Raw genomic sequence first — 24,193 nt, 5'->3', positions numbered from 1 at the left:
GGCTGAAGCCAAAGCTAGTGAGATTAATTGTCATGCTTTCATTTCCTGCAGGATTTCAAACCCCTTGATAGGATTGGGACTGGAATGACTGGCCTGATTGATCAGAGAGGTTTGGTAAATCATCAAGGGGCCCTCCTAACCTCTAACCTCTCTGAACCCCAATTTCATCTGGGGTGTGACGAAGCTATTGAAGAAAATCGCATCTACACATCAACGCTGAATCACTTGCCAGTGTTGAATGATTCAAGCAAATGCATACAGAGTTCACATGTCTCCTCTGTGTCCCTGTCTGACATAGCAGCAGCTAGAGAAGGGTCCATGTGTGAAGATGTGATCATAAAGATAATAGAGGCCAGCCAGGTCAGTGATGAAGTGCAGATGTCCTACACAGGGGACACGATGACCCTGGAGAAGGCATTTCAGTGTGGTTTAATTCCTGCTTCTGTCTACGTAAACATCCTTCAGAGGAAAAAGTCTCACCAGGATATGATAAATCCTGGCACTGCAGAAAGTCTGTCTTTTTTAGAGCCTGAAGAGGAGGGTGAAGCTTGTGAGGCTAATAAACTGATATTCAAGGGCCTGAGCAGAGAGAGCTCAGAGACATCAGAGGGGAATATTAACAGTGTGACTTCGGGTGGTTTTAGTAATCAGGAGATTATGGTGAGGTTGTTAGGTGCTCAGGGGGATCTAGAAGGTCAGAATGAAACTGAGGTGTCAAATGGTAACTTCCAGAATGCTGGAGGTGGGCTGAAGGTGGATGCGGCCATTCAGTGTGACTTGATGAGCTCCAGCAGCACACTCATCGTCCTGGGAAATCAGCAACAGTTCATGGGACTTGCGTTGCCTCACTCTGGGGAAATCCAAACGGTGTCTGCCTCGCATGAATCTGATTGTCAAAGCACCTCCAGTGAGTTTACCTGCAGACTTTTTACTAATCGAGGGAAAATAGCAGCATTTTACATTCCAGAAAATTCAGAGGTGATAGATATCACTACCGCTATTCAAAATGGTTGGATCGACAGTCACACAGCAGAGGTTCTGAAATCCATAGAGATCCCAGATGTGCTGCCAGATGTTGATCACCTTAGTGAAAAGTTTTCATCTTGGCTCACTTATAAAAAGCTGGCAGTTGATGGGTGGCCTCATGATGGTTCAGAAGTTAATCTCCCCTCTCCCACGGAAGCAAAACAGTTATTCATCTCATACTTAATGATGAACAGTTACATTGATCCAAAGTCAGAACAGAGGGTTTTGATACTTGATGATCAGTTAAACAAAATGGCTCATGCTTTTCTTGAAGACACGCTATTTTATCCGAACGATGATGAAGGTTTGACTGATTTGACTTTGTTTGATGCCAAAAATCCTTTTGAAGACGCAGATTCTGAGATGTCGCTACACATAAATGATGAATCAGAGGAGTTAATAAAAAACACAGAGGACGTGTTTGATCGTTATGACTTTGTTTCCCAGACCGGCGGGAGAATCACCTTTGATGAAAACACACAACACACATTTGAGCCTCATAATTTCGTTTCCTCTGGCAATGGAAGAATAACCTTTGATGAAAAATCGAATAAAAATGACAAAGCTTCAAAACACGATCATGCCAAGGACCTTTTAGTGAGTAGTGACATTGATTTTAACACCAGAGGTGTAGAGGTGGAAAACGCGTTTGAAAACGACACATGGTGGACAAAGTCAGATCAGTTTGAAGAAGGAATTTCTGGAAATACTTTGAAAAAGGAGGCCGGAGATTATGCCAGGGAAGGTCTTGATATTCCAGGTTCTCTAAATGTGTCAGTCCCTCACACATTTTGCTCTGGGGAAAGCAGAAATATTAGCTCACCTTCAGTGATGATTGGCTCTGAGTCCTCATTTAAATCTTGCCATCAGGTGCCACCACACTATAAGGCTAAGTGCTTTGATACAACAAGTGTTCATATTGAACAACCTCAGTTTTTAAGCTCTGAGGACTCAGTGGAGGGTGGAAATGAGTGGAAGAGTGCTATTGCGCTTCTGAAAACCCAAATGGAGGAAGAGGGCATTTTGGACGTCACCTCTGGGAATTGTTATAACCTGCAGGAAGCTCTTAATAAAGGATTAGTGGATGATAAGATGGTACTAGAGCTGCATGACTCACAGTCAGATGAAAAAAATCCCATCCTGATGGTTGAGACAGACAGATTTTCTGGATTAAAACAGGCATTGTCAAGCAGATGTCACACAGAGCAGAGCTTTTTGAGGTCTCATTGCAGCAGGAGCATTGGTGAGGCACTCCCGCTTGAATTAGTCAGGGATTCAGATTCGCAAGACAACTTTTACCCAGAGGAAAACCGTGTTTACTCTCTTTCTGAAGATCAAGATCTGGGTTTAATTCACGCAGCTGAAAACACACAGCAGGTGATTTCAAGAAATGCTGCTGTCACGGTGCTTGATTTAGCCAAAGAAGAGGCTAATAACAAAGAAGGAGAGAGTGAAAATAGAAATCGAGAGTTGGCGTGTAAGGCAGTGGGGAGTGTAGAAACAATGACTAATAAAGTACATCTTTCCCTTCCATCAGAAAGTGGTAACATGCCTCAGATGATCTCACCCTCTTATTGGAATCAGGTTACAGCAGAGCGTATCAATCATATAGGAAAATTGCCTTTAGGGGCTGAGGACAGTGAGTCACACACCTTAATGGATAGCGAGCTGACAGGAAGAATCTCTGGCATCAATACTGATTCCAAAAGCCAGACTCAGTCTGCCACTTTTGCTTATCACTCCGGTAAATCTGACAGCATACCCAGTGATGATGATGTTTTCGGTGATGGATATGATACCAGTGTAAGAAAACAGACATTCATTCAGAGTGAAACCGGCACGTCAGTTTCATTTTCCAGTGCTTTGTCTTTGGAAGCTAGAGTGGAAGATGAAAGTGGGGTTCGGTCAACTTTGGGCAGTGAGCCAGCTCCGAGTGTGGATTACACATCGCTTGGGGATTTGGTTGAGGGTGCAGTCATCTCGGTTTCCAGGGGTAATTGTAACTCTGTGAAAAACAGGGCAGAAGATGTCAGAATTGCATTACGTCAGCAAGCAGAAAGTGATTATAATGATGAATCTGAGCCCAGCAGCTGTCAGAGAGATCAGAGCCTGATTGCAGCTGTTTGTGAAAGACCTCCAGAACAGCAGAGCTCCTCTTCTGAAATACCTGCTGTTTACAGCAGCATAACAGCAACAAATACCATCAATCACAGCAACTATGATACTGAAGATACAGTCCTGACTCCTAAAGATTTCTTAGGGTTTACAGATGGTGGAGCAGGTGATTCTGAGAGGCCTTCCCTAGAGAAGCAAAATGATGACATTCTCACTATTGATGGTGAACAGATCTCCATAGCTCTCTGTCAGCGAGATCAGAGCCTGATTGCAGCTGCTTGTGAAAGACCTCCACAACAGCAGAGCTCCTCGTCTGAGTTACCTGCTATTTACAGCAGCATAACAGCAACAAATACCATCTTGCGCAGCAACAATGATATTGAAGATTCAGCCCTGACTCCTAAAGATTCGTTAGGGTCGGCCCATGGTGGTGCAAGTGATGCTGAGAGACTTTTCCAAGAGAGGGAAAACAATGACCTTCCCTCTATTGATGCTGTATCTGTCTGTCAGGGAGATCAGAGCCTGAGCTCACCTGTTTGTGAAGGACCACAACAGCAGAGCTCCTATTCTGAGATATCTTCTGTTAATAGAGACATAACAACAAGTACTATCAACCAAACCTACTATGATATTGAAGATTCAGCCCTGACTCCTAAAGATTTGTTAGGGTTTACTTGTGGCCTTACAAGTGATGCTGAGAGGCTTTCCCAAAACAGGCAAAACAATGACATTCCCACTGTTAATGCTGAACAGATCCCTGTATCTCTCTGTCAGAGAGATCGGAGCCTGAGTGCAGGTGTTTGTGAAGGGCCCCGGCAGCAGAGTTCCTCTTCTGAGTTATGTGCTGTTTACAGCAGCATAACAGCAACAAATACCATCAATCACAGCAACAATGACATTGAAGATTCAGCCCTGACTCCTAAAGATTTGTTAGGGGCGGCCCATGAAGGTGCCGGTGATCCTGAGGGGCTTCCCCAAGAGAGGGAAAACAATGATATTCTCACTGTTGATGCTGAGCAAATCCCTGTATCTCTCTGTCAGAGAGAACGGAGCCTGAGTGCAGCTGTTTGTGAAAAACCTCCACAACATCAGAGCTCCTATTCTGAGATATCTTCTGTTAATAGAGACATAACAACAAGTACTATCAACCAAAGCTACTATGATATTGAAGATTCAGCCCTGACTCCTAAAGATTTGTTTGGGTCAGCCCATGGAGGGGGAGGTGATGCTGAGAGGCTTTCCCCAGAGAAGCAAAATGATGACATTTTTAATATTGATGCTGAACAGATTTCTGTACCGCTCTGCCAAAGGGGTGCACCTGTTTGTGAAAGACCTCCACAAGAGCAGAGCTCCTCTTCTGAGATACCTGCTGTTACAAATACTGTTTATCACAGCAGCAATGATGTTGAAGATTTAGCGGTGACTCCTAAAGACTTGTTAGAGCCAGTGCTTGGTGTTACAGGTGATGCTGAGAGGCTTTTCCCAGAGAGGCAAAACAACAGCATTTTCGCTATTGATACTGAACAGATCTCTGCATCAAGAACGGACACAGACGATCCTGATAGTGATAGAAATGTGTCCTGTTTAAATCCATCGTTTCCCTTATCAGACAACTTTGGACAGCCTGGAAGTAGAATAGGAGAAGAGATGAGATCTGATCCTATAGAAGAGGATCAACGTTTAGAAGTGTGTGTTTCTGTGGATACTCACACAGTTACGGATTTCCTGTCTGAGAGCAGTATAATACCTGTTGTTTCCTCTTCAGGCCCATTAGTGTTTTCTAATCCTGGAAAGACATATGCAGATGACCAGGGGGAAGATATTACACACAGTGATAAGAGCAGTGGTTTGGAAAGGGCACAAGCTCAAGATTCTCAAGATGCCCTTTCTATAGATAAGAATAATGCACAATCTTTACATAAAAACAGTTTCCACGAGAGTAGCACATCTCAAGGATTCACAGACAGCAGTCACCCAGATCACCTCATGAATTTACTGAAGCAAAATTCTCTCAGTTTAGACAGCGAGGACATGAGGAAAGCAAAACTGATAAGCCAGGATGAAAGAGGAAGTCAAGAGACAGAGCAGTCTGATGCTCCAAATATCCAGCTGCAGCTGCTGCAGGTTTTTAAGACTGTTTCCACAAGCCAAGACCTTTCAGTGCTTAAGGAAGTGATGGATACCCTCAGCAGCGCTCTGGGGTGTGAATCACAGCAGGAACAGTGGCACACACTGGAGAGCATCAAAGAGGAAAGTTCAGAGGGAGAGGATGAGGAGTCGGGAGAGGATGACGGTGCTCCAAAGACTCACCAACCATCTGTTGAGGCCTCTGCCAGCTCATATGGCTGCAAAGTTGAGGAGGTCAAATATAAGGTGCGGTTTATTTTGGCTGAATGCTAAGCTCATCATTTCTTAGTTTTGGACATTAGTAACATCTGTTCCTTTTGTGAATTCATTTTTTTTTCTTTACCCACAGCTGTTCTCCATCCACGATTATTTGGAGTGTGTTGGGAGACTGCAGGATCACTCTGATGTTTTAGAAGATGCCAGAAAAGACCTCTCAACCCCAATACCCACAGACAACAACATGGAAGAACTGCAGAACCAAATAGACGAATGTCAGGTTAGAAATGACCAGCTGAAGCCCATTTGTTTTTGAATAAATGATTGATTTTTAACATATTTCAAATGTCAACATGTGTTTCAGTTCCTGATCAAATTCTTTTTTTTTTCTATCTAGTCTCTGCAGTCTCAGCTTTCTAGTCTGGCTGATGTTCTGACAGTCGATATGGAGAAAGCCAAACAACTCATAAACTCTGCTGATGAAGACGTTCCCCAGCAGATCCACCACGACTTGGCCTCGATATATCTGGAGTTAGAGCCAGATTTTACTGCTGTGTCTCAGATGTGTGCAGAAAGAAGCAGCTCTCTGATTCAAGCGATGGAAACAGGGAAGGTCAGTCTTAACACAGTAATTAAAATACAATAATATAGCAGTAGCATCAGCCACTAACCCCTTTATATATGATTTTAGGTACACTTGGAATCAACATATCAGCAGCATCTCAGTGATCTCAATTCGCTGGCGGGGCTCATTCAAAATAACTCTGAGATGTTGGGTGTGGATTTGAACACATGTGATGTGGACACTCTGAAACATCTGAGCCAGCAGAATAAGGTACCTTAAATTGCAGTTTAAAGCATTGCACAGCTTGAGTAAACAAGAGGAGAAAAACCCTCAACATCCTTCCATGTTTTATTTTCCCAGGACATGGAGGACCATCTGCAAAAAGAAGCCAGGCTCAAGTTAGAGGATGTCACGTTTGATATCCAGTGCTTTATTTCAGAGCACACTCAGTTCCTGAGTCCGGCTAAGAGTAGCTACCTCCTCAAGTTCCTCAGCACCACTCAGCGAGCATTCAGAGACCAGATAGAAAGGCTTGTAACACAGAAGAGTGCCTTAGATGTCCTGCTTGATGCCAGAGAGAGAGAAAACCTGGCAGAGGTCTGCCTGTGTATATGTTATAAATATATCATTTCACTGAGATTTTTCCTGGAAAGAAAAAGTGTAGCTCTGTTTTTGTTGCAGTTTAGATTGACATTTTCAGTTGTTTTACTTGAATTTAAGCTGTAAATCTGAGTGGGTTTTTATTTTTATTTTAGACATTCTGCATGTTTCAGTGTATTCTGGTCTGAGTTTGTTGTTTCTTTTCCAGAGTTTGAGGTTGTAAGTGCTCAGAGAAATAACAGCATTGCATGCTTGAGTGCTCGATCCCTGCTGCAGACTAACTTCTGTGCTTGTTTTCATTCTACAGGCTTTGAGACTCCGGCGAACATTTAACTGGACAAAATGTGCTATCTCTGTTGGAAAATGTCCTGAAAAACAAACAGACTAACACACAATATGATGTCCTCCTGTGCTTTTTAGCACCATGGCAACAAATTGGCAAACAGCATGTTTACAGCAAACTCGATATTTACAGTGGTTTGATTTAGGAGAGTTTATTCTGAAGCGAACTTTGCACGTTACCTCTGTGTGCTCGAATTCTTGCTCCCTTCCTTTCCTTCCTTTCATTTTCATTATGTGAAAACTATTTTACACCTTTGATGTTTGTGTCTACATGAATGTTTTAGTGAGAATAGATTTGCGCAACACGAAATTTAAAGATATAAAGTTTGACCTTTTTTTTTCTAATGTCAGTCTTTATTGGAGAAACAGAAGGAGTTTACAAACAAGTTGGCGGACGTGTGTGATAATCTCACGCTGACTGAGAACCGCCTGATTGGCCATAAGCAACAGGCTGAAAATGCTGAGAGCATTACAGACCTGCAGCAGTACCAGCAGGAGCATCAGGTTTGTCATAACTTCACTTGGTTTGCCCTACAAAAAAATATATTATGCTTCATTCATCAGTTAAAAAAACGTTCTGTTTCTTCACAAGGCTCTCCAAAAAGACGTGTTGACAAACGCCAGTGCCTTAAATGATGTGATCAGCAGTACTAATACATTTCTCGTGGAAAACCGAAGCAAGATGACACCAGATCAAATCACCGCTATTGAAAGCAAGCTGGAAGAGGCTAAAAGCAAAGCCAAGGTCATCAACCAGCGAGCCGAGGACTCCAGAAAAGATTTGGAGAAAGCTGTCACGACAGCCATACAGCAGGAGAGCGAAAAGGTTTGGCTTCCTTCCATGTGTGCTTTCTGTAAAAACTCTCTGTTTCCTGAGAATTTGAATTGTATGTTAGAGTGAAATCAGCATTGTTAATGTGTGGTCTGTCGGCACAGGCAGCAGCTGTCGAACAGCTTGAGGAGAGTAAGAGCAAAATTGAAGGTCTTCTGGACTGGATTTCCAATGTAGGAAATAAAAACAAGAGCAGCCTGGATCAAACAGACCATGTAAGTCAGGAAAATGGAAACCTGCCAGAGGAACCTTCAGCTAAGGGACTGATAACAGACGATGATAATGCCAACGGAAACACTTTGCAGGCCACTGAAAAGGATTTTGGCAGAGAGACCAGTGGCGAGGACAATGAATCCCCGAATCTTGATAAGCAGTACCAAGGGCTCAAGGTATAGTTAGTTTGTTGGAGTTTATTTATTTATTTTCAATAGTGATTCATACCATTTTTCCTAACAGCTCACAATATTAAGATTACTAGACTGAAAACATGAAGCTGTCTTAATAACTGAAATATAACGTGTATTAAAGAGATGGTGGAGACAAGAAATGCCTCTGAGTGTTTTCAAAACATTAAAAAATAGATAAGACTACACTTAAGGTCTCAAAAATGTCTAAAATATCTTATGGCATACTAATAACATGTTTTGCTATAATTGTGACCATAGGCCCATCACCAGGAGATTCTGTCCCAGCAGCAGGATCTGATCATGGCCACCCAGTCAGCTCAGGCTATGCTTGACAAGCAAGCCAACGTGCTGTCTCCACAGGAGAAGGAGGCTTTGCAGAAGAACATCCAAGAGCTAAAGGAGCGCTATGAGACGTCCCTGACTCAGGCTGAGCAGCAGATGAAGCAGGTGCAGTGTGTCCAGGAGGAGCTGAAGAAGTTCCAGGACGACTGTGAGGAGTTTGAAAACTGGTTAAACCAGGCTGAAGAAGAGATTTTGGAACTGGGAGCACCTGCAAGCTCCCTTAATATCCTCAGTGATAACCTTCAGCGACAGAAAAGCTTCTCGGAGGATGTGATTTCCCACAAAGGGGACCTTCGCTTCATCACTATTTCGGGACAGAAAGTGCTGGACGTGGCTAAGGCATTTGGATCAGCTGACCCGGCAGCTAAGAATCCGCTGCTGCATGTGGATACTTCAGGGACCTGTTCTGCTGTCAAGGATAAACTAGATTCAGCAGCCAGTCGATATAAAACACTACACTCACAGGTATTTAGTATGCAGCTGATCAGAATGGGCGTAATGGCTTATTTTTCCCACTGTGTGGCAGCATCTGTCCTAATAAAAAATAAACACCAAAAAAAGTTTTAAATGGCAAATTAATTTTTATTTAAATGTATATAAGGTTAAGGTTAAAGTTGATGTAGTTTAACATGAAGCTGATTTGCTGCACAGAAAGTTTAGAGCTGTCCTAGTTGGAATTACAGTGGAATAAATAACAGAAAACATTGATTGAAATTAGATTTGAAAATATTATTTTATAATATAAGTAAAACTGCAGCACCTCTTTTAGTTAACTTTACTGTGAAAATGGCTTTTTGAGATCGAGATCTTATGGTCAGTTATTTTTGCTATTATTCTTTTATTTAAACAACCAAAGTGAATCTATTTTTCTTTTGTCACAGTGCAATCTGCTTGGCAACAACCTCAAAGACGTGGTTGACAAGTACAAAAAGTATGACGACTCAAGCACCGGTCTTTTGAAGTGGCTCAACAGCTCAGAGGAGGAGGCGAGAAAGCAGCAATCAGAGGCCATAGCAGCTGACCCTCAAACGCTACAGAAACAGCTGGAGGACACCAAGGCAAGAACCGCAGCAAAAAGCTGAACTAATTAGGCCTAAGAGTTTAAAGTCAAGTCAAGAATGTTGTGTTGAAAAGCCGAGATTTGTTTCAACCCTGTGGTATTTTTTTCTTTAATCTCATTGTTATCCCTTGTTATCGAGGCCAAAGAGAATTCATGTGAAAAGATACTTTTAGACATTTTTTTATGTTATTTTTTGTGTTATTTATCCTCATTATAGCTTTCATCAACTCGGCGTCAACTCTAAAGGTTAGGCGCAATCCAAGCACAGACAGAAGGAACAGCCTTGTTTAGACGTGACAGTTATAGGGGTTATAAGGGCAATAGACCTTGCCTCGCCATATACAGTGTTTCCACTGACTTAAGTGCAACAAAGTTATTTTTAGCTTTGCGTTTAAACTCAAACCCACATGTGAATAGTTTAACTTTGGTCATTTGTAGTGCGCATACTCCTACGAGAAGATAACGAACTGGGCTGACAGAGCTGTCTCTGTCAAGGCTTTGGCTGCAGCTAGTTTCAACATTTCTCTGTAGCGAGGTAGTGACTTACAGGATAAATATGCACAGATAAGAGCTGCCTGTGAGCCAACCAAGAAACACAGTACTTTGGGCTTGGACTTGAAATCACTGCAGAAATTCTAAGCACTTCTCTAAGAGTAATTGTGAAGTCACATAGGTGCATTCAGCTAACCAATATTAAACCCAGACACGATCGCTCTGAGGTTATTATCATCAAGTACGCTATATAAAAAGAGTAGATTTTGTAGAAACAGAGCATGTATTTATGAGGATTGTTGTTTTTTTTTTTTTACCTTTCTTGTCACTATTTATTAATCTCCAGGTTTTACAAGGTCAGATGATGGGGCACCAGACTGCTATTGATTCTTTACGTAAAACAGCTGAGTCTTTAATAACATCTGAAGGTGACCTGCTGAGCAATCCAGATGAGATCCAGGAGACAGTAGGTGAGAAAAATAAAAGTCAGCTGCACAGCATGATCTGTATACCTAATGGCTCAATTTCCCAGACAGACATTAAGCCTAGTGTCCTAGACTATGAACTTTTTTAATGAAAGTCTGCACTACTTGTTCTTTTAGTCTGGGCCTAATCCATGGTCTGGAAAAGCTACTCAGGGCTGAAGGGACACCCAAATTCCTGCTGTTCAGATTTAGACCTTTTAAATAAGTAACTTGAAAGGCAGCAGACAGTTAAATAATTTGGAAGTAGTTTTGGAAAATTTTACATATTTTAAACTGCCCTGTGAAATACTAATCGAGCACTGTGTTAATGTAAAAAAGAAAGCCATGATTTATCAAGCTAGGTTGGTGTCAACATACCACAAAGAGTTCACCATTACTTTACTACAACAGAAAAATGTTATCAGTGTGATTCATGGCTTTTGAATCATTTGTGTTCATTTTTCCCCAGTTATTGGTTTCTTGGCATGTACTTAAAATGCTGTTACCTCAACCAAAAAGCTAATGGATGTCCTTTGCCAACATTATAGCCTAAACAAACTCATAAAAGCCAAATATGTTTCTACCTTAGTTTGAAATGTTTACCTTATGGTGTGTTCCAGACAGCGAGACATGATCCTGTTTTAAGCAGAACCTGATTTGTTTTCGTGCGTTTTAGATGACATAGTGGAGCGTTACGACAACCTTTCCAAGTCTGTAAGCGATCGAAATGAGAAGCTGCAGATCACCCTGACTCGCTCTATGAGTGTTCAGGATGGCTTGGATGAGATGATGGGATGGATGGAGGGAGTTGAGGCCAGTGTGGAAGAAAAAGGGCAAATAACCTTGGACTCTGCATCTCTTGGAGGCATCCTGAGCAAAGAAGCAGTATGTGGTTTTTTTGGTCAACATTTCAGCGCTCTAATAATGCTAAAATTTCGTACCAGCTTCATATTTATTTTAATAATCTAATAAAACTTTACTGTTTTCAATCTTTTTTTTTTGTTTAAGGCTTTAGAGCAGGACATAGCAAGTCGCCAGAGCAGCATCTCAGCCATGAAAGCCAAGGTGAAGAAGTTTGTGGAGACGGCTGATCCCTCTGCTGCTGCGCTTCTGCAGTCTAAGATGGACTCTCTCTCCCAGCGCTTCTCTGATGCGTGTGATCAGCACAGGCAAAAAATTGCTACTCTGGAGAAGCTGAAAGAAAAGGTAGAGCAGTTTGAGAATGTAGCCGAAAAAGTCCAGCAGTTTGTTTTGAAGCGCTCACAGGACCTGCACGAAACAGACGGCCCAGGGAAAACTTTCAATGAACTGTCTCAGCTAATGCAGGTGCGTTTAAAAATTTTGACTATTTTCTCACTAATCTAATTTCATCATGCACAGATTAGCTGACAGATGATATTTTTCTGCAGAACACCAAAGCTGATATGGCTGAATATGCTGGTGATTTGGAGAAGCTGCAGACTTTGTCCAAGGAACTGTCTGAAATAAGCCCTGATGGAAACAAAGCCCAAATTCAGAGCAAGCTGGACAATCTCTCAAATGTTTTCAGCACCTTTAAAGACACCATCAAAGAAAAGTAAGTCTGGAAGAACAGGGTTTTGCTATTTTTAACTCTTAATTTTGAGTTCTTTTTATTAACTTTAACATTTGTGCATTGTTTGTAATATTCAAATGGATGCAAACTCTGACTGATTCCTCACGCCTGCTTGCAGGGAAGAGGAACTGTCATCTTGTCAGGACCAGCTGGGAGAGTTCAGATCTGCAGCTAGCGCTCTCACTAAGTGGCTGGAGGAGGCTAATGACAAAGTACCTGCAGATCAGCCAAGCAGCAGTGAGAAAACTCTGGAGAGCGACCTGCAGATAGTCACCGTGAGTCATGAGATAAATACAAAGTATATTTTAGAGAGAGTGTTATTTTTATATGTGTTTTATCTTACTGCAGTTAAGGTGCTGGAACAGAAGTCACTGCTGTTTACACACTGACACAGCAGTTTGGAATTCATGGGTTTTGCAATAGGTAGTCACTACGTTTTAGTAGATTATAGTCCGAGTCTCCTTAAAGTCCAAACTACCCAAATGTGCTTACTCTGCCTGCTAATGACAGCTAAATAGTTGGTATCTATACAGGACATATCTAAGAGTGAAACAGTGCGCTGTCCAGCAGAGAGACTGTTTTCTTCACAGAAAAGATAAAAAGATCTGTCTGTCTGTCCATCTACCCATCTATCTATCTATCTTCTAAATGACATATAATGAATGTTTTATCAGGGATTACTAGATGAATGGACATCCAAAGGCCCCATTGTCCAAGACCTGAACACTAAAGGATCGACGCTGTGCAACTTGATTACTTTCCTCACATCACCTACCAAGACAAAGACTCCCAACAAGTCGGGTAAACATCAGCACACATAGACTCGTGTATATGAGTCATAAAACTGAATCAGATGGGTAGTGTTTGGGTTGTCTTCTGAGTGTTGTTTAATTACTAACTGTTAAAGATCATTGAAGGATCTGGTGCCATGAGTTCTGGTCCAGCTGCTTGTTCCTAACATAAGCTTTGTTTCATGTCTTTGCATCAGCTCTTACTAATGGTGATGGTCCAGCAAGCCATACCTACCTAACCAACAAAGGTAATGAAGTGTGTATGTGGGTGCTGCTTTGTCATCAGAGTGTATGTGGTCCATGCTGCGTAAATAACCTCTAAGTATCTTCAGATTACAACTATTAGTTAAAGAAAAAAGACAATAAGAAATGTCCTCATATTCTGAATACACTGTCCTATACCATATAGCATGTTGCTAATGTATTACTATTATTAATATCTCATGCTGACTATAAATGTCTGGAAAAAATAAAATTATAACAGTGAGATTATTTTTCATATCCTCAGAGCTGATGGTTATTCAGCAGAACATGTCTTCCATCAATGTGGGGTACACGGACCTCGGAGAAACGCTGAAGAATCGCTCAGCACAGCTGAGTAGTTTGTTGCAGAAGGTGAAAGAGGCCCAGAAGGAGACAGATGACATGATGCTGTGGCTGAAGGACATGAAAAAGACCGCACAGTCCTGGAATAGTGCAGCCACAGAGAAAGACTCGGTGAAAACACAGCTTGAACAGCAGAAGGTACAAAAAGTGTTGCTGCTCTCCACGTGGAGTGTTACATTTAATTATATAACAAAACTGCATGTGGTTCTCACTGTGAATACGATAGCCATTGGACAATCTTAAAAGAAATCATTAGGTATTTATGATTTGTTTTGCTCTTTCAGGCATTTGAAGACAACATGAAGCAAAAACAAGAGGCGCTTCACAAGCTCAGAGAGAAGCTTCTCGACTTGATTAAGACTCATCCAAACTCACCCGAGGCAGCAAAATGGAAGCAGATGCTGGCAGAAATAGGTGTGGTCCGTGGTGTTGGCTTCAAATGGCCTCGTGTTGTTTATGTCTATGTGTCTATGTTGACTTCTAATGTTGCATTTAATAAATTCATTTATCAAAATGTGAGCCTACCTCAGTCCCTTCCCCCGGTACACTGGTTAAATTAACACATGTGTTGTGCCAGGTTGTGAATAGGTGGGAGGCTTGCTAGGAGAACAGTGGGACAGAGGACATAAAGGTGCTGTTGTGCTGACTAATGGACATTGGTGTGATTGTTCTGTCCTCCTGTTCAGATGCTGCCTGGGCAGACATCAGTGGCTCTGTTGAGGAGAGGAAGCAGCACCTGGAGCAGTCCAACAAGAATCTGGACATCTTCCAAACAACAGAGCAGCAGCTTGGTCAGTGGCTTTCAGAGAAGGAGCTGATGATGAGTGTCCTCGGACCCCTCTCCATAGACCCGAACATGCTTAAAATGCAGAAGCAACAAGTCCAGGTTAGAATGGCGCCTTTGACTCATTTTCACTGAGCATTTCCTGAGGATTTCTTAAGGTGTGCTCATCGTCATCTGATATTCTTTCTCTATCCCCCAGATCCTCCAGAATGAGTTTAAGAGCCGCAAACCTCAATATGAACAACTCGAGGAAGCTGCCTCCGCCATCCTAAGCTCATCAGGTGATCAGGACCCTTCGAGTGGGAAGCTGGTGAACGAGCAGCTTGCTGCAGTCACTCAGAAGTGGGCAGGCCTCACAGGACAGCTGGACCAGCGAGACAGCCTTATTGATCAGGCAGTGGTGAAAACCGGAAAGTTTCAGGAGTTACTGAGGAGCCTCAGTAACACTGCCACTCAGCTGGAGAGTCAGCTCACAAACCATCAGGGCCTCAGCACGCAACCTGATGCTGTGAAGAAGCAGTTGGAGGATGCCCAGAACATCTCGGCTCAGCTGCGAGAGGAGAAGAAGAAGCTGAAGGAGGCTGAGGCCATCAATGAAGAGCTCACAGCGATGGTGACTGAGGACTACCTCAAAGCAGACCTCGCAAGGCAGCTGGAGAGTGTTTGCAAGCCTTTTAAGCAGTTGGAAGAGAAAGCAGGTTAGTGTCCTGAAAATTAAAATCTGTTTGGTTATATTGTATAAAACTCACTTTATCGCTGGTGTTGATCAACTTACTGAATATGTTTTCCATATTTCTCTGTTCCAGCAAAAAGAATTGAACAGTTAAACTCCACCTTTGCCAGTTCTCAGCAGTTTCATCAGACTTCCAGAGATTTACAGTCATGGCTGGGTGAGAAGCTCCAGGACCAATCGAAGCCCAAACCCATCTCTGCCAAAGTGGAGGTTCTGCAACAAACTGTGGAGGAGCACAGTAAACTCCAGAAGGCTCTCGGTGAACATGAGAAAGCTTTTAATACAATCATTGGAGAGGGAGAGATGCTTCTGCACAACATTGATGGTGCAGAGAAGTTAGCACTACAAGGTCAGCTTACTACCCTCTCATCCAACTGGGAAGAAGTGAAGAAGAGCTCCGCAGAGCAGGCTGACAAACTCCAAACTGCTCTGATGAGATCACTGAAGTATCAGGAGCATGCGGAGAAGCTTAACTCTTGGATTCAGGAGTGTGAGGCTAGCGAGGGCCGAGTCAAGCTCACCGTTGATCCTGCTGCTGTGGAGACTTCCATTTCTCAGTTGAAAGCTCTCCAGAAGGATGTTGATAAGCACAGAGGGTTGGTGGAGCAGCTCAACGCAGCTGCAGATAGCCTTCTTGAAGTGGCCAACACAGACACTGACGCTATAAAAGAAGAGAAGGCTAGCACTGGCAAAAGAGTAGACAATATAGTGGAAAGTCTGCAGAGCAAAAGGGAATCTTCAGAGAAGATCTCGCACACAGTAAAGGAATTTAATGATGCGTGCAAAGAGGCAAAGACTCAGCTTGAGGGAGCTAAGAAGCAAGTGGATGCCTATGAAACACAGGGAGTTCAGGCACACAGCAACAAGAGCCTAACCAACATGAAAGCCCAACACAAGAGTTTAGAGGCTGTGCAGAATCAAGTAGAGCACATGAAGGCCTTGGCCAAGGACCTTGTGGTGGATGTCCCAGATGCTGAAGGAGTGACAGACCTCTTACTACAGGCAGACAGCATAGAAAAGGACTACAGCAACCTTAATAAGAAACTGGAGGAGACATGTCAAGCATTGGAGGGTAAACTGCAGGGTATCGGACAGTTTCAAAACAACATCCGCGAGATGTTTGCACAGTTCACAGAGCTGGATGATGAGCTAGACAGCATGTCCCCAGTGGATCTCAATTTGGACACTCTTAAAGAACAGCAGGACAGCATTCAGAGTTTTGTGACTAAGCTGCGAGAGCTCATGGCTAACACAGCCAATGCTGGAGACAGCTGTAAGAAGATGTTAGAGTCTGAACCCTCACCTGACCTTCTGGGCCTGAAGAGAGATCTGCATGCTCTGAGTAAGCAGTGTGGCAAACTGTTAGACAGAGCCAAAGGAAGAGAGGTCCAGGTGCAGAGTACTCTTACAAAGCTAGAGGAGCTGTATGGTAAACTCAATCAAATGGAAGATAAACTCTGCAGAGCTGTGGACAAGGAGGCGTCCCAGGAGCCAGTCAGCATGGAGACAGAAGTGATCAACCAGCAGCTTGAGGCTTTTAAGGTATGTTTGTCCTGATCTGAGGCTTTATTTTCAGTTTTTTTGCCTGATAATATGGCATTTTTAACACATTAAACCACAGTATATCTGCACCTTTTTGGTTTGTGATTTCCGGGAATCAGTGTTGCTACAGTAGTAAAGCTGATGATCATTGTTGTAAGGAACTTTATACCTCCTCATACATCTAGCTTATTTCAAAAGTCAGTAATTTCCTATGATCATAAAAAAATCTCAATTTTTGTGCCTTGCATTCACTTTTTACTTTTGGAAAAGCAGTAGACATTTGATATCTTATCATGTGTGCTGTGTTTTTGTCAGTTTCTACTCTAACGATTTTGTTTCGGATGTAAGCCCTCCAAAATAAAGTTAAAGCTTAATATTTTCAAACTAATTTCTAGCAACACTGAATATAATATAATAAATTCAACAATATCTATAACAATATATATAATATATCTGATATTCCTGCTAAAATTACATTTTAAGCATTAAAGTAAAAATTCTCATTTTACAATAGTGGATTAAGTGCTTTACAAAAAAATGAGTTAAGAATGATCTATTTTTTTGCTGGAGGGTTTTTCCTGTAAAGGGGAGTTTTTTGTTTCCACTGTGCTTGCTCACAGAGGATTGTCTCATTGTGGTTTTCTTAGTTATTCTTAGGTCTTTACCTTACAGTATAGAGCACTTTGAGGGAACTGTAGTTGTGATCTACATAGATTTAATTGGAATCCTGCTTTAATTTTAAGCCTAAATCTGGATTCCGTTAGTTTAAAGAAAAAAAAGAACAACTTTTAAAACCTACATATACATGCTGTCTACCCACAGAACCTCGCACAGGAGAAATTATACCAGCACACTGAGCACACAATCCTCTGGGGACTCCTGGTTCATTTAGGGCATCTGGTGTCAACAAAAGAGCTAGGGCTCCATATGCAGTGATGGGGCAAAAGGGAAGGGCCGTCATAGCCAGGTGGCTGCCAGCAGGGTGTTGCTTGATTTTATGATGACGCTGAGCCTGCATCTTCCTCTCTTAACACGGATATGGTTGATCCAAACCATTGCAACCTGATCATCTGCAGCTCTGAGCTCAAAGTCGATGTCTGTTATTTTGACCCCTGTTGGTAAAGACATTGCTGTCATTTTTAAAATCCCCTGAATAATATAGTATTTGTGCTCAGTTAAGTGTCCATTAAAAATGGTGAAGCACTTTTAAATCAATCAATAGCTTGATTATTTAAACTAGCTGCTATGTAATTACAGCCTATGCCAATGAACACTTTAATCCCAAAGTCTATAAATTCTTGATTTCAACTTTTGCCTGTAATTTTTGGATTCAGTGTGTAAAATTGATAGACTTAAGTGTATTGGAGCGTTATTGTAGGGCCTTTAAGCATATTGGCAGTTTTACAGACATAATGGTTTGTTTTCAAGTTAATCTAACTCTCACACATTGTTAACAAAATTATGGGTGCCTTTGCTGATATCACGTAGGGATCAAACATGGCCAGTACTAAGGTTCACAGACGGATGCAAAATATTCTAAAAGCTCCTAAATTCCTGTAGATTCAAAAGCAGATTAACCTATATTTGCTGTAGAGGTGCAATGATGAAGGCCTTCTTTATTTATAGTATTAGTATTTACCAAAATCCCCCAAAACAATGTAAACAGCTGTGTATAGGCAAACCACACAGATCTGTCCTGTATGTAGGTCAAGGGATTGTTTTTTCTCAATTAATGGGGAGCTGCACTCGAACAGGGGAGCATCCAACCCCCACAAGGGATGCTTGTATTAAAATATCATTGGGTTGCAAGGTCGGAGGTGCCTGCTTCTAGTGTGGAGTTTAGTTTAAAGAGCTTGCAGGGTAGCTATTAACAAAGTGATTGATTCAAGTTGTTGCTAAGCAGCATTGTCACGGTGATTCACCCCCCAAGTCTTTGTCTTATTGCCACTCTGCGTTTAGAGGGCATACACGGCCTCAGCTGTCAGCGGAAAATCCTCTTTACACTCATTTGTAACAATATCAGGGGGGGAACGGTCCAGGACAGCAAATCAGTGTTGGACCTGAAGTTGTTTCTTTATTTAGCAGCAGTCTGGATAATTGTGTCATCTTCTTTTTTATATCCAGTGAATCAGGCTATTTTCTGCTGTTGGTTAAGTGGACTTTATTGGCAGCTAGTGAGCAAGAAATAAACAGAGAAAGACAGCGCTTGGATTCCTTTCTTTCATGTGCTGTTACCATTTTAGGTCAAGTTTCGAATGAGACGTCTTCGACTTCATGTGTTTGCTGTTGTTTTCCCGTGAGTTGTGTAGGAGCTTGGAAGCCCTGTGTGTCTTTATGTGCACCCAAGGTCATGTTTTAGTGACTCAACTGTACGGGTGGGGGGCTGGTGTGGCAACTTTTTCTCACTGTTGAGACATTACATCAGTGTCTCTTGCAAGTCAAGACAAATGTCTACCTTCTGAATCACACTGTAGCTACTCCAGCTCATTGAAGGTGATGATAGTTGTAAAAAGTGTCACTGGAGCCACATTATTCATTATTCACAAAGTCATGAGAAATTATTATTAATGTGAAACATGAAACCCCTGTGGGCCAGCCGAGCGGTGTAATGGAGTTGTTATGTTGAGTTTTTACTCATTAAAGGTTTCTAGTGTTGGAGAGAGCAGACATAAAGTTTAGATGCAATAGGATTTAAAAAAAAAAAAAGACCCATCTAGTGTGAAAGCAGTGAGTTTGAGTGAAATGTTGTTTCAGGCCATCTCAACCAAGAGTTGGGAGTTCGCCTTGTAATCGGAAGGTTGCCGGTTCGAGCCCCGGCTTTGACAGTCTCGGTCGTTGTGTCCTTGGGCGAGACACTTCACCCGTTGCCTACTGGTGGTGGTCAGAAGGCCTGGTGACGCCAGTGTCCGGCAGCCTCGCCTCTGTCAGTGCGCCCCAGGGTGGCTGTGGCTACAATGTAGCTTGCCATCACCAGTGTGTGAATGTGTGTGTGAATGGGTGGATGACTGGTTGTGTAAAGCGCTTTGGGGTCCTTAGGGACTAGAAAAAGCGCTATACAAATACAGGCCATTTACCATTTACAGGCCAAAAGTAATAACTCGATAGAAACGAAAGCAAAGCAAAGCATCACTGAGATTTGGTAATCCTTGTAAGAAGTGCACACACGCCCTCGAACACACACTACATGCACTCTAAATAATGTTTGCTCATCTTTGGTGATAATAAAAGAGCTTTACTCAATTTAAAAAACAAACAAACCACCTCTTCAACCTTTAGTGCCCTCTACTTTTGGTCTTTAGAACTTAAATAAAATGTAGTGTTCACAATTTATGAAAAGTTTGCCAGGTTGTAAAGCTACATGTAACTTACAAAGAGTGACAAAGAGACCTGTAGCAGCTGAAAAGGAAAAATAATTGGTATTCATATATTGAAATTTTCAGACTTGTCCCAGCTTCACACACGCTCGCTTTAAAATTTTGCTTTTTTATCCCTAACGTCTTCCTCTTTCCGTCTCTGCTCAAGCGGGTGGGTGGCTGTAGCTCAGGTGGCAGAGCAGGTCAGCCCCTAATCAGAAGGTCGGTGGTTCGATCCCAGGCTGCATCCTGGCTGCATGCCAAATATCCTTGGGCAAGATACTAACCCCGTGTTTGCCTACTGGTGGTGGTCAGAGGGCCCGGTGGCGCCAGTGTCCGGCAGCCTCGCCTCTGTCAGTGCGCCCCAGGGCAGCTGTGGCTACAATGTAGCTTGCTATCACCAGTGTGTGAATGTGTGTGTGAATGGGTGAATGACTGAATGTAGTGTAAAGCGCTTTGGGGTCCTATGGACTAGAAAAGCGCTATACAAATGCAGGCAGGCCATTCCTCTTTCCGTCTCTGCTCAAGCGTGCAGAACTGGAAACCGTGGTTTGGGTTGTTGAAATTCACGCAGAGCTGCTGCGGTGCTGACAATGCAGGAAACAGATACAAACTCTTTTCATTATCTCCTCTCTATCCTGCATTCTTCTCCTACCCCCGGTCAGTGGACATTAAAAAGTCGCGTCATGCACTTGGCAGAGCCGTCGGTGTTAAATTACCTGGGACCTGTGCCTCCCTCAGCATTCCACTGTAATTAAGAATATCTGTGGGGTCCACAGCAACCGTCCACGAGAAGAAAGCAGAGGGCAAAGCGAGAAAAGACGGGAAAAAAAAGTGTGTGTGTTTCAGCGTAGTGTGATGTCATCACAGTGAGAGCTGGTGCGTACTGCTTCCCCTTCTCATTTCCTCAGTCACTGAAGGAAAAAAAGGGAAAAGTGAGAGTATGTGTCATGATGCAAACATGGGTTAGAAGTGAAGTCATATGGGCCGTGCGGACATAAGGGGGAATTAAACAGGGGGGGAAAAGGGTCATATGCCCACCAATCAACATGGGCCGGAGCGGCTCAGAGCACAAAAGGAGTTGTGGCAGATGTTGTCTGAATAATGAGCGGGGGCGGGGCATGAAACCCTCTGCCAGCAGAGTGTCTGTCAGTGCGAGGGGAGCGATGGGAGAGGAAGGGCAGGCTTTTTTGTTTATCCAGGAGTACTAGCTCTCCTCAGAACTGCCTGCAGTTTTTAGTGGAGCCTGCTGGATTTGTTTCTGGATATTTTCACTTTGCACTGAGGATTTTCCTGAAGTTTACGTGGATGTTGTAAGGATTTCAGGAAAAAGGAAGCACTTTCTACCAGAGGAATAGTAATTATGTATTTGGCAATACTTGGAGAAGAGCCCAGAGGAATATATTTTTGGAATAGGTGACTTTATTGAAAGACTGAACTTTCATTCCTTTTATGGAATATAAAGTTGTTTTACAGTCCGAGCATTTTTGGGAGATATTGTTTGAATATTTTTGTATATCCAAAGCCTTTTGTTTTGAAGTTTGATCATCTTAATTGTGGCTGAATTTGTAATTTGAGAGAATATTTTATTTAAAAAATAGTTGAAATGTTTTATGTTCAGTTGTTAGCTTCTCATTTAAGAGAGGACAAACAGTGTTATTTTGCACACGGTTACTTTGACCACATGTTGGCTTCTTTTTAAACTACTCAGCATACACTAAATTTATACCTCAAAGGATTTCAATACCTCCTTTATATTTTTTTGTTGTTGTAAGCTGTGACAATTGTTTTAGTATGGGCAAGCCTCTGAGCAGACCAGATTGCCTCAGACAAAACCCTTCCTGTGTTGGGAAGGGGGAGGAGGAGGATATGAACATTGATGACTGCTATGTGCCCCAGAGATCCATTTATGACACCGTCCGGCTCAATGAGCAAATAGACTCGGGCTCTAAAGGTAGTCTTTCTTCCCGTCACTTCACAGGCAACCTCCCTTACACCCATCGCACGTTAGACCTCAGCAGCCTGTGTGGAAATGGAGCTCTCACTCCTTCTAGCTCATTTGAGATCCAAACCAGAAAACCTGTCACGCTAGATGAGCGTGCCATCTTTGATGGACTTAAGCTGAATGGGGACATTATTAGGGTGAACGACACAGTAATGTCGAAGTCACGTCTGCAGGGAGGAGAGAAAAAGGACCATGGCGGTCATCATCGGCGGTCATGGCGGACTTTTGCCCCCACTAATTTGGGCGAATACGCAAGCCGCAGTGGAACAGTGAGTTCTGGTAGTGCGGAGAGGCCTGGCCTGATCAATGGCAAAAGAGGACAGAGTAGGACCAGCTCACTGACATCTGAAGAGGACTCGGGTTTGTACAGCCCTACTGTGGAGAGGGAGCGACATGGTCGTAGATCCCACATAAGAACAGGCCCCGGTACAAGAAGCTTCTCATCTTCCGAGGCAATGCATGTGTCTGGGGACCTGAAAACAGGGCGATCGCTCAGCTCAGGGCAGGAGGACTTTCCTTTCTCGCCTGTGAGGGACAACCAATCTCTTTACCACAGTAGCAGCTTGGTTCAGGAGACAGAATCCTGTGGGAGCAAGGTTAATGAAAGGGATAACCTAAGCAATGGAGATTATAAATCTTCCACAGGGAAGTCATCTTCAGGGTCAGCCTCCAGAGCTCAAAATGACACCCCTGGATGGCGTTCCAGGACTTTAACAGACTATGATGAGCTATCCACTGCTGAACTGTTAGAGGATGTGTCATCTCAGGATGACTGTGAGTTGGTTAGTGTGGTAGTGACACAGCCTGAGACTTACGGAAACTCTGTAACTCTACCCACGGAGAGCTGCCAGCAAACACAACCCGGTACTGTACAACAAGGGGCATCCAAATACAGCATGGAGGAGCTGGAGGAGTTTCTGCAGTCACTGGAAGCCTGTCTGCCTAAAAGTATACAGACATTCCAGCACGCAGGGGAGCAAGAGATCGAGGCTTTACTGAATGCCATTGCTGCGTGCCCCGAAATGGACCCTATGGGCTTATTGACCCCACAGGTGGCCCAAAATAGTTTCTCCCTCCATTTCTGAACTTTTGACCACTATTATGCATCTCTTTAGATACGTTTTTCATGGATGATGGATTGGTGTTTGTCTTACATATCTGATTACACGATGGGTGAATGAGGTTTTTCTCAGCAGCCAGACTGGAAGTCTGTCTGCGTGATTGTGTACAGCTGGGATTTAACCATTAACCAAGCTGATGACTCCTTAACTGGTTAAACAGTTGAATGTGTTAGCTGGATTTTTAAAAGTTAACCAAAAGTGTTGATGTGGCGATTGTAGTCTCTGGACATGAATAATGAAATAACTTCCTGGGATTATGCACTGAATTTATGAATTTTTATGTGTGTCTTTTTTTTTTAGCTGTTTTTGAACTAACTTATAAAACAGGACATTATTGTAATTCACCTTCTCAAATTCCAGATTTGTTGAATGAATTCATGGAAATATCTGTTCTTTCCATACACATAATGCAAGTTTAATTGGATTTGTATGAATGTGATTTTTCAAGGCCACAGGAAATAATGTCCTGAAGATTAATGACATTGTATTTTGAGCAATTCTAAAATATTCATTATGATTTGTTCCATGTCTATTTAGGCTTTTCAGAAAGAGGACATTGATCCACTGCAGAACCAGCTTCAAGACATCAATTCCCTCGGGCAGGGTCTGATCCAGAATGCTGCTAAAGGCACTAGCACTAAGAAACTCGAGGACGACCTGGAAGGTGTCAACTCTAAGTGGAATACCCTCAACAAAAAGGTTACACGTGTTTGTGTTTTTTTTTTCCATTGTGAAAATATGAAGACTTGACCTTGGCCCTTAAAACAGGTGACATCTATATTTACCATTTGGTCTGCAGATTGCTGAGCGTTCAGCCCAGCTGCACGAAGCCCTCTTGCACTGTGGCCAGTTCCAGGATGCTCTGGAGTCCCTACTCAGCTGGTTGACTGACACGGAGGAGCTCGTGGCCAATCAAAAACCTCCGTCTGCCGAGTTCAAAGTGGTGAAGGCACAGATACAAGAGCAGAAGGTAAGCCAGTGGTGCAATCACAGATTCACACAAAGAGAAAACACATTGAAGTCTGTTTTAATGTTAGCACTTCAATACTTCATGTTTGCTTAACATTGGCCCCGCC

General features: G+C 42.8%; 1 protein-coding gene across 6 annotated transcripts in view; it reads left to right on the top strand.

Moving 5' to 3' along the window:
- Positions 1 to 24,193, top strand: part of dst (dystonin) — a 98,427-nt gene that overhangs the window by 51,042 nt on the left and 23,192 nt on the right. For 5 of the 6 annotated variants that reach the window (XM_085368751.1, XM_085368752.1, XM_085368750.1 and 2 more), the window contains 24 exons: positions 52 to 5,514; positions 5,618 to 5,764; positions 5,882 to 6,097; positions 6,176 to 6,319; positions 6,410 to 6,646; positions 7,343 to 7,495; positions 7,584 to 7,817; positions 7,928 to 8,212; positions 8,489 to 9,037; positions 9,454 to 9,630; positions 10,471 to 10,594; positions 11,265 to 11,473; positions 11,597 to 11,914; positions 11,998 to 12,164; positions 12,301 to 12,457; positions 12,857 to 12,983; positions 13,171 to 13,221; positions 13,482 to 13,717; positions 13,864 to 13,993; positions 14,266 to 14,465; positions 14,563 to 15,061; positions 15,170 to 16,638; positions 23,655 to 23,816; positions 23,917 to 24,087. In XM_085368751.1, coding sequence (XP_085224877.1) covers positions 52 to 5,514; positions 5,618 to 5,764; positions 5,882 to 6,097; positions 6,176 to 6,319; positions 6,410 to 6,646; positions 7,343 to 7,495; positions 7,584 to 7,817; positions 7,928 to 8,212; positions 8,489 to 9,037; positions 9,454 to 9,630; positions 10,471 to 10,594; positions 11,265 to 11,473; positions 11,597 to 11,914; positions 11,998 to 12,164; positions 12,301 to 12,457; positions 12,857 to 12,983; positions 13,171 to 13,221; positions 13,482 to 13,717; positions 13,864 to 13,993; positions 14,266 to 14,465; positions 14,563 to 15,061; positions 15,170 to 16,638; positions 23,655 to 23,816; positions 23,917 to 24,087 — 11,625 coding nt within the window. The remainder of the gene's footprint in view (positions 1 to 51; positions 5,515 to 5,617; positions 5,765 to 5,881; positions 6,098 to 6,175; positions 6,320 to 6,409; positions 6,647 to 7,342; positions 7,496 to 7,583; positions 7,818 to 7,927; positions 8,213 to 8,488; positions 9,038 to 9,453; positions 9,631 to 10,470; positions 10,595 to 11,264; positions 11,474 to 11,596; positions 11,915 to 11,997; positions 12,165 to 12,300; positions 12,458 to 12,856; positions 12,984 to 13,170; positions 13,222 to 13,481; positions 13,718 to 13,863; positions 13,994 to 14,265; positions 14,466 to 14,562; positions 15,062 to 15,169; positions 16,639 to 23,654; positions 23,817 to 23,916; positions 24,088 to 24,193) is intronic. The other variant, XM_085368748.1, reaches the window with a different exon arrangement.

Source organism: Diplotaxodon limnothrissa, linkage group LG13 (genome assembly GCF_057381915.1).
Source record: "Diplotaxodon limnothrissa isolate DT_005_m linkage group LG13, D_limnothrissa_male_GT1.1, whole genome shotgun sequence".
NCBI lineage: Eukaryota > Metazoa > Chordata > Actinopteri > Cichliformes > Cichlidae > Diplotaxodon > Diplotaxodon limnothrissa.
Note: the sequence above shows the minus strand (reverse complement) of the source record. Positions and strands in the feature narration are given on the sequence as shown.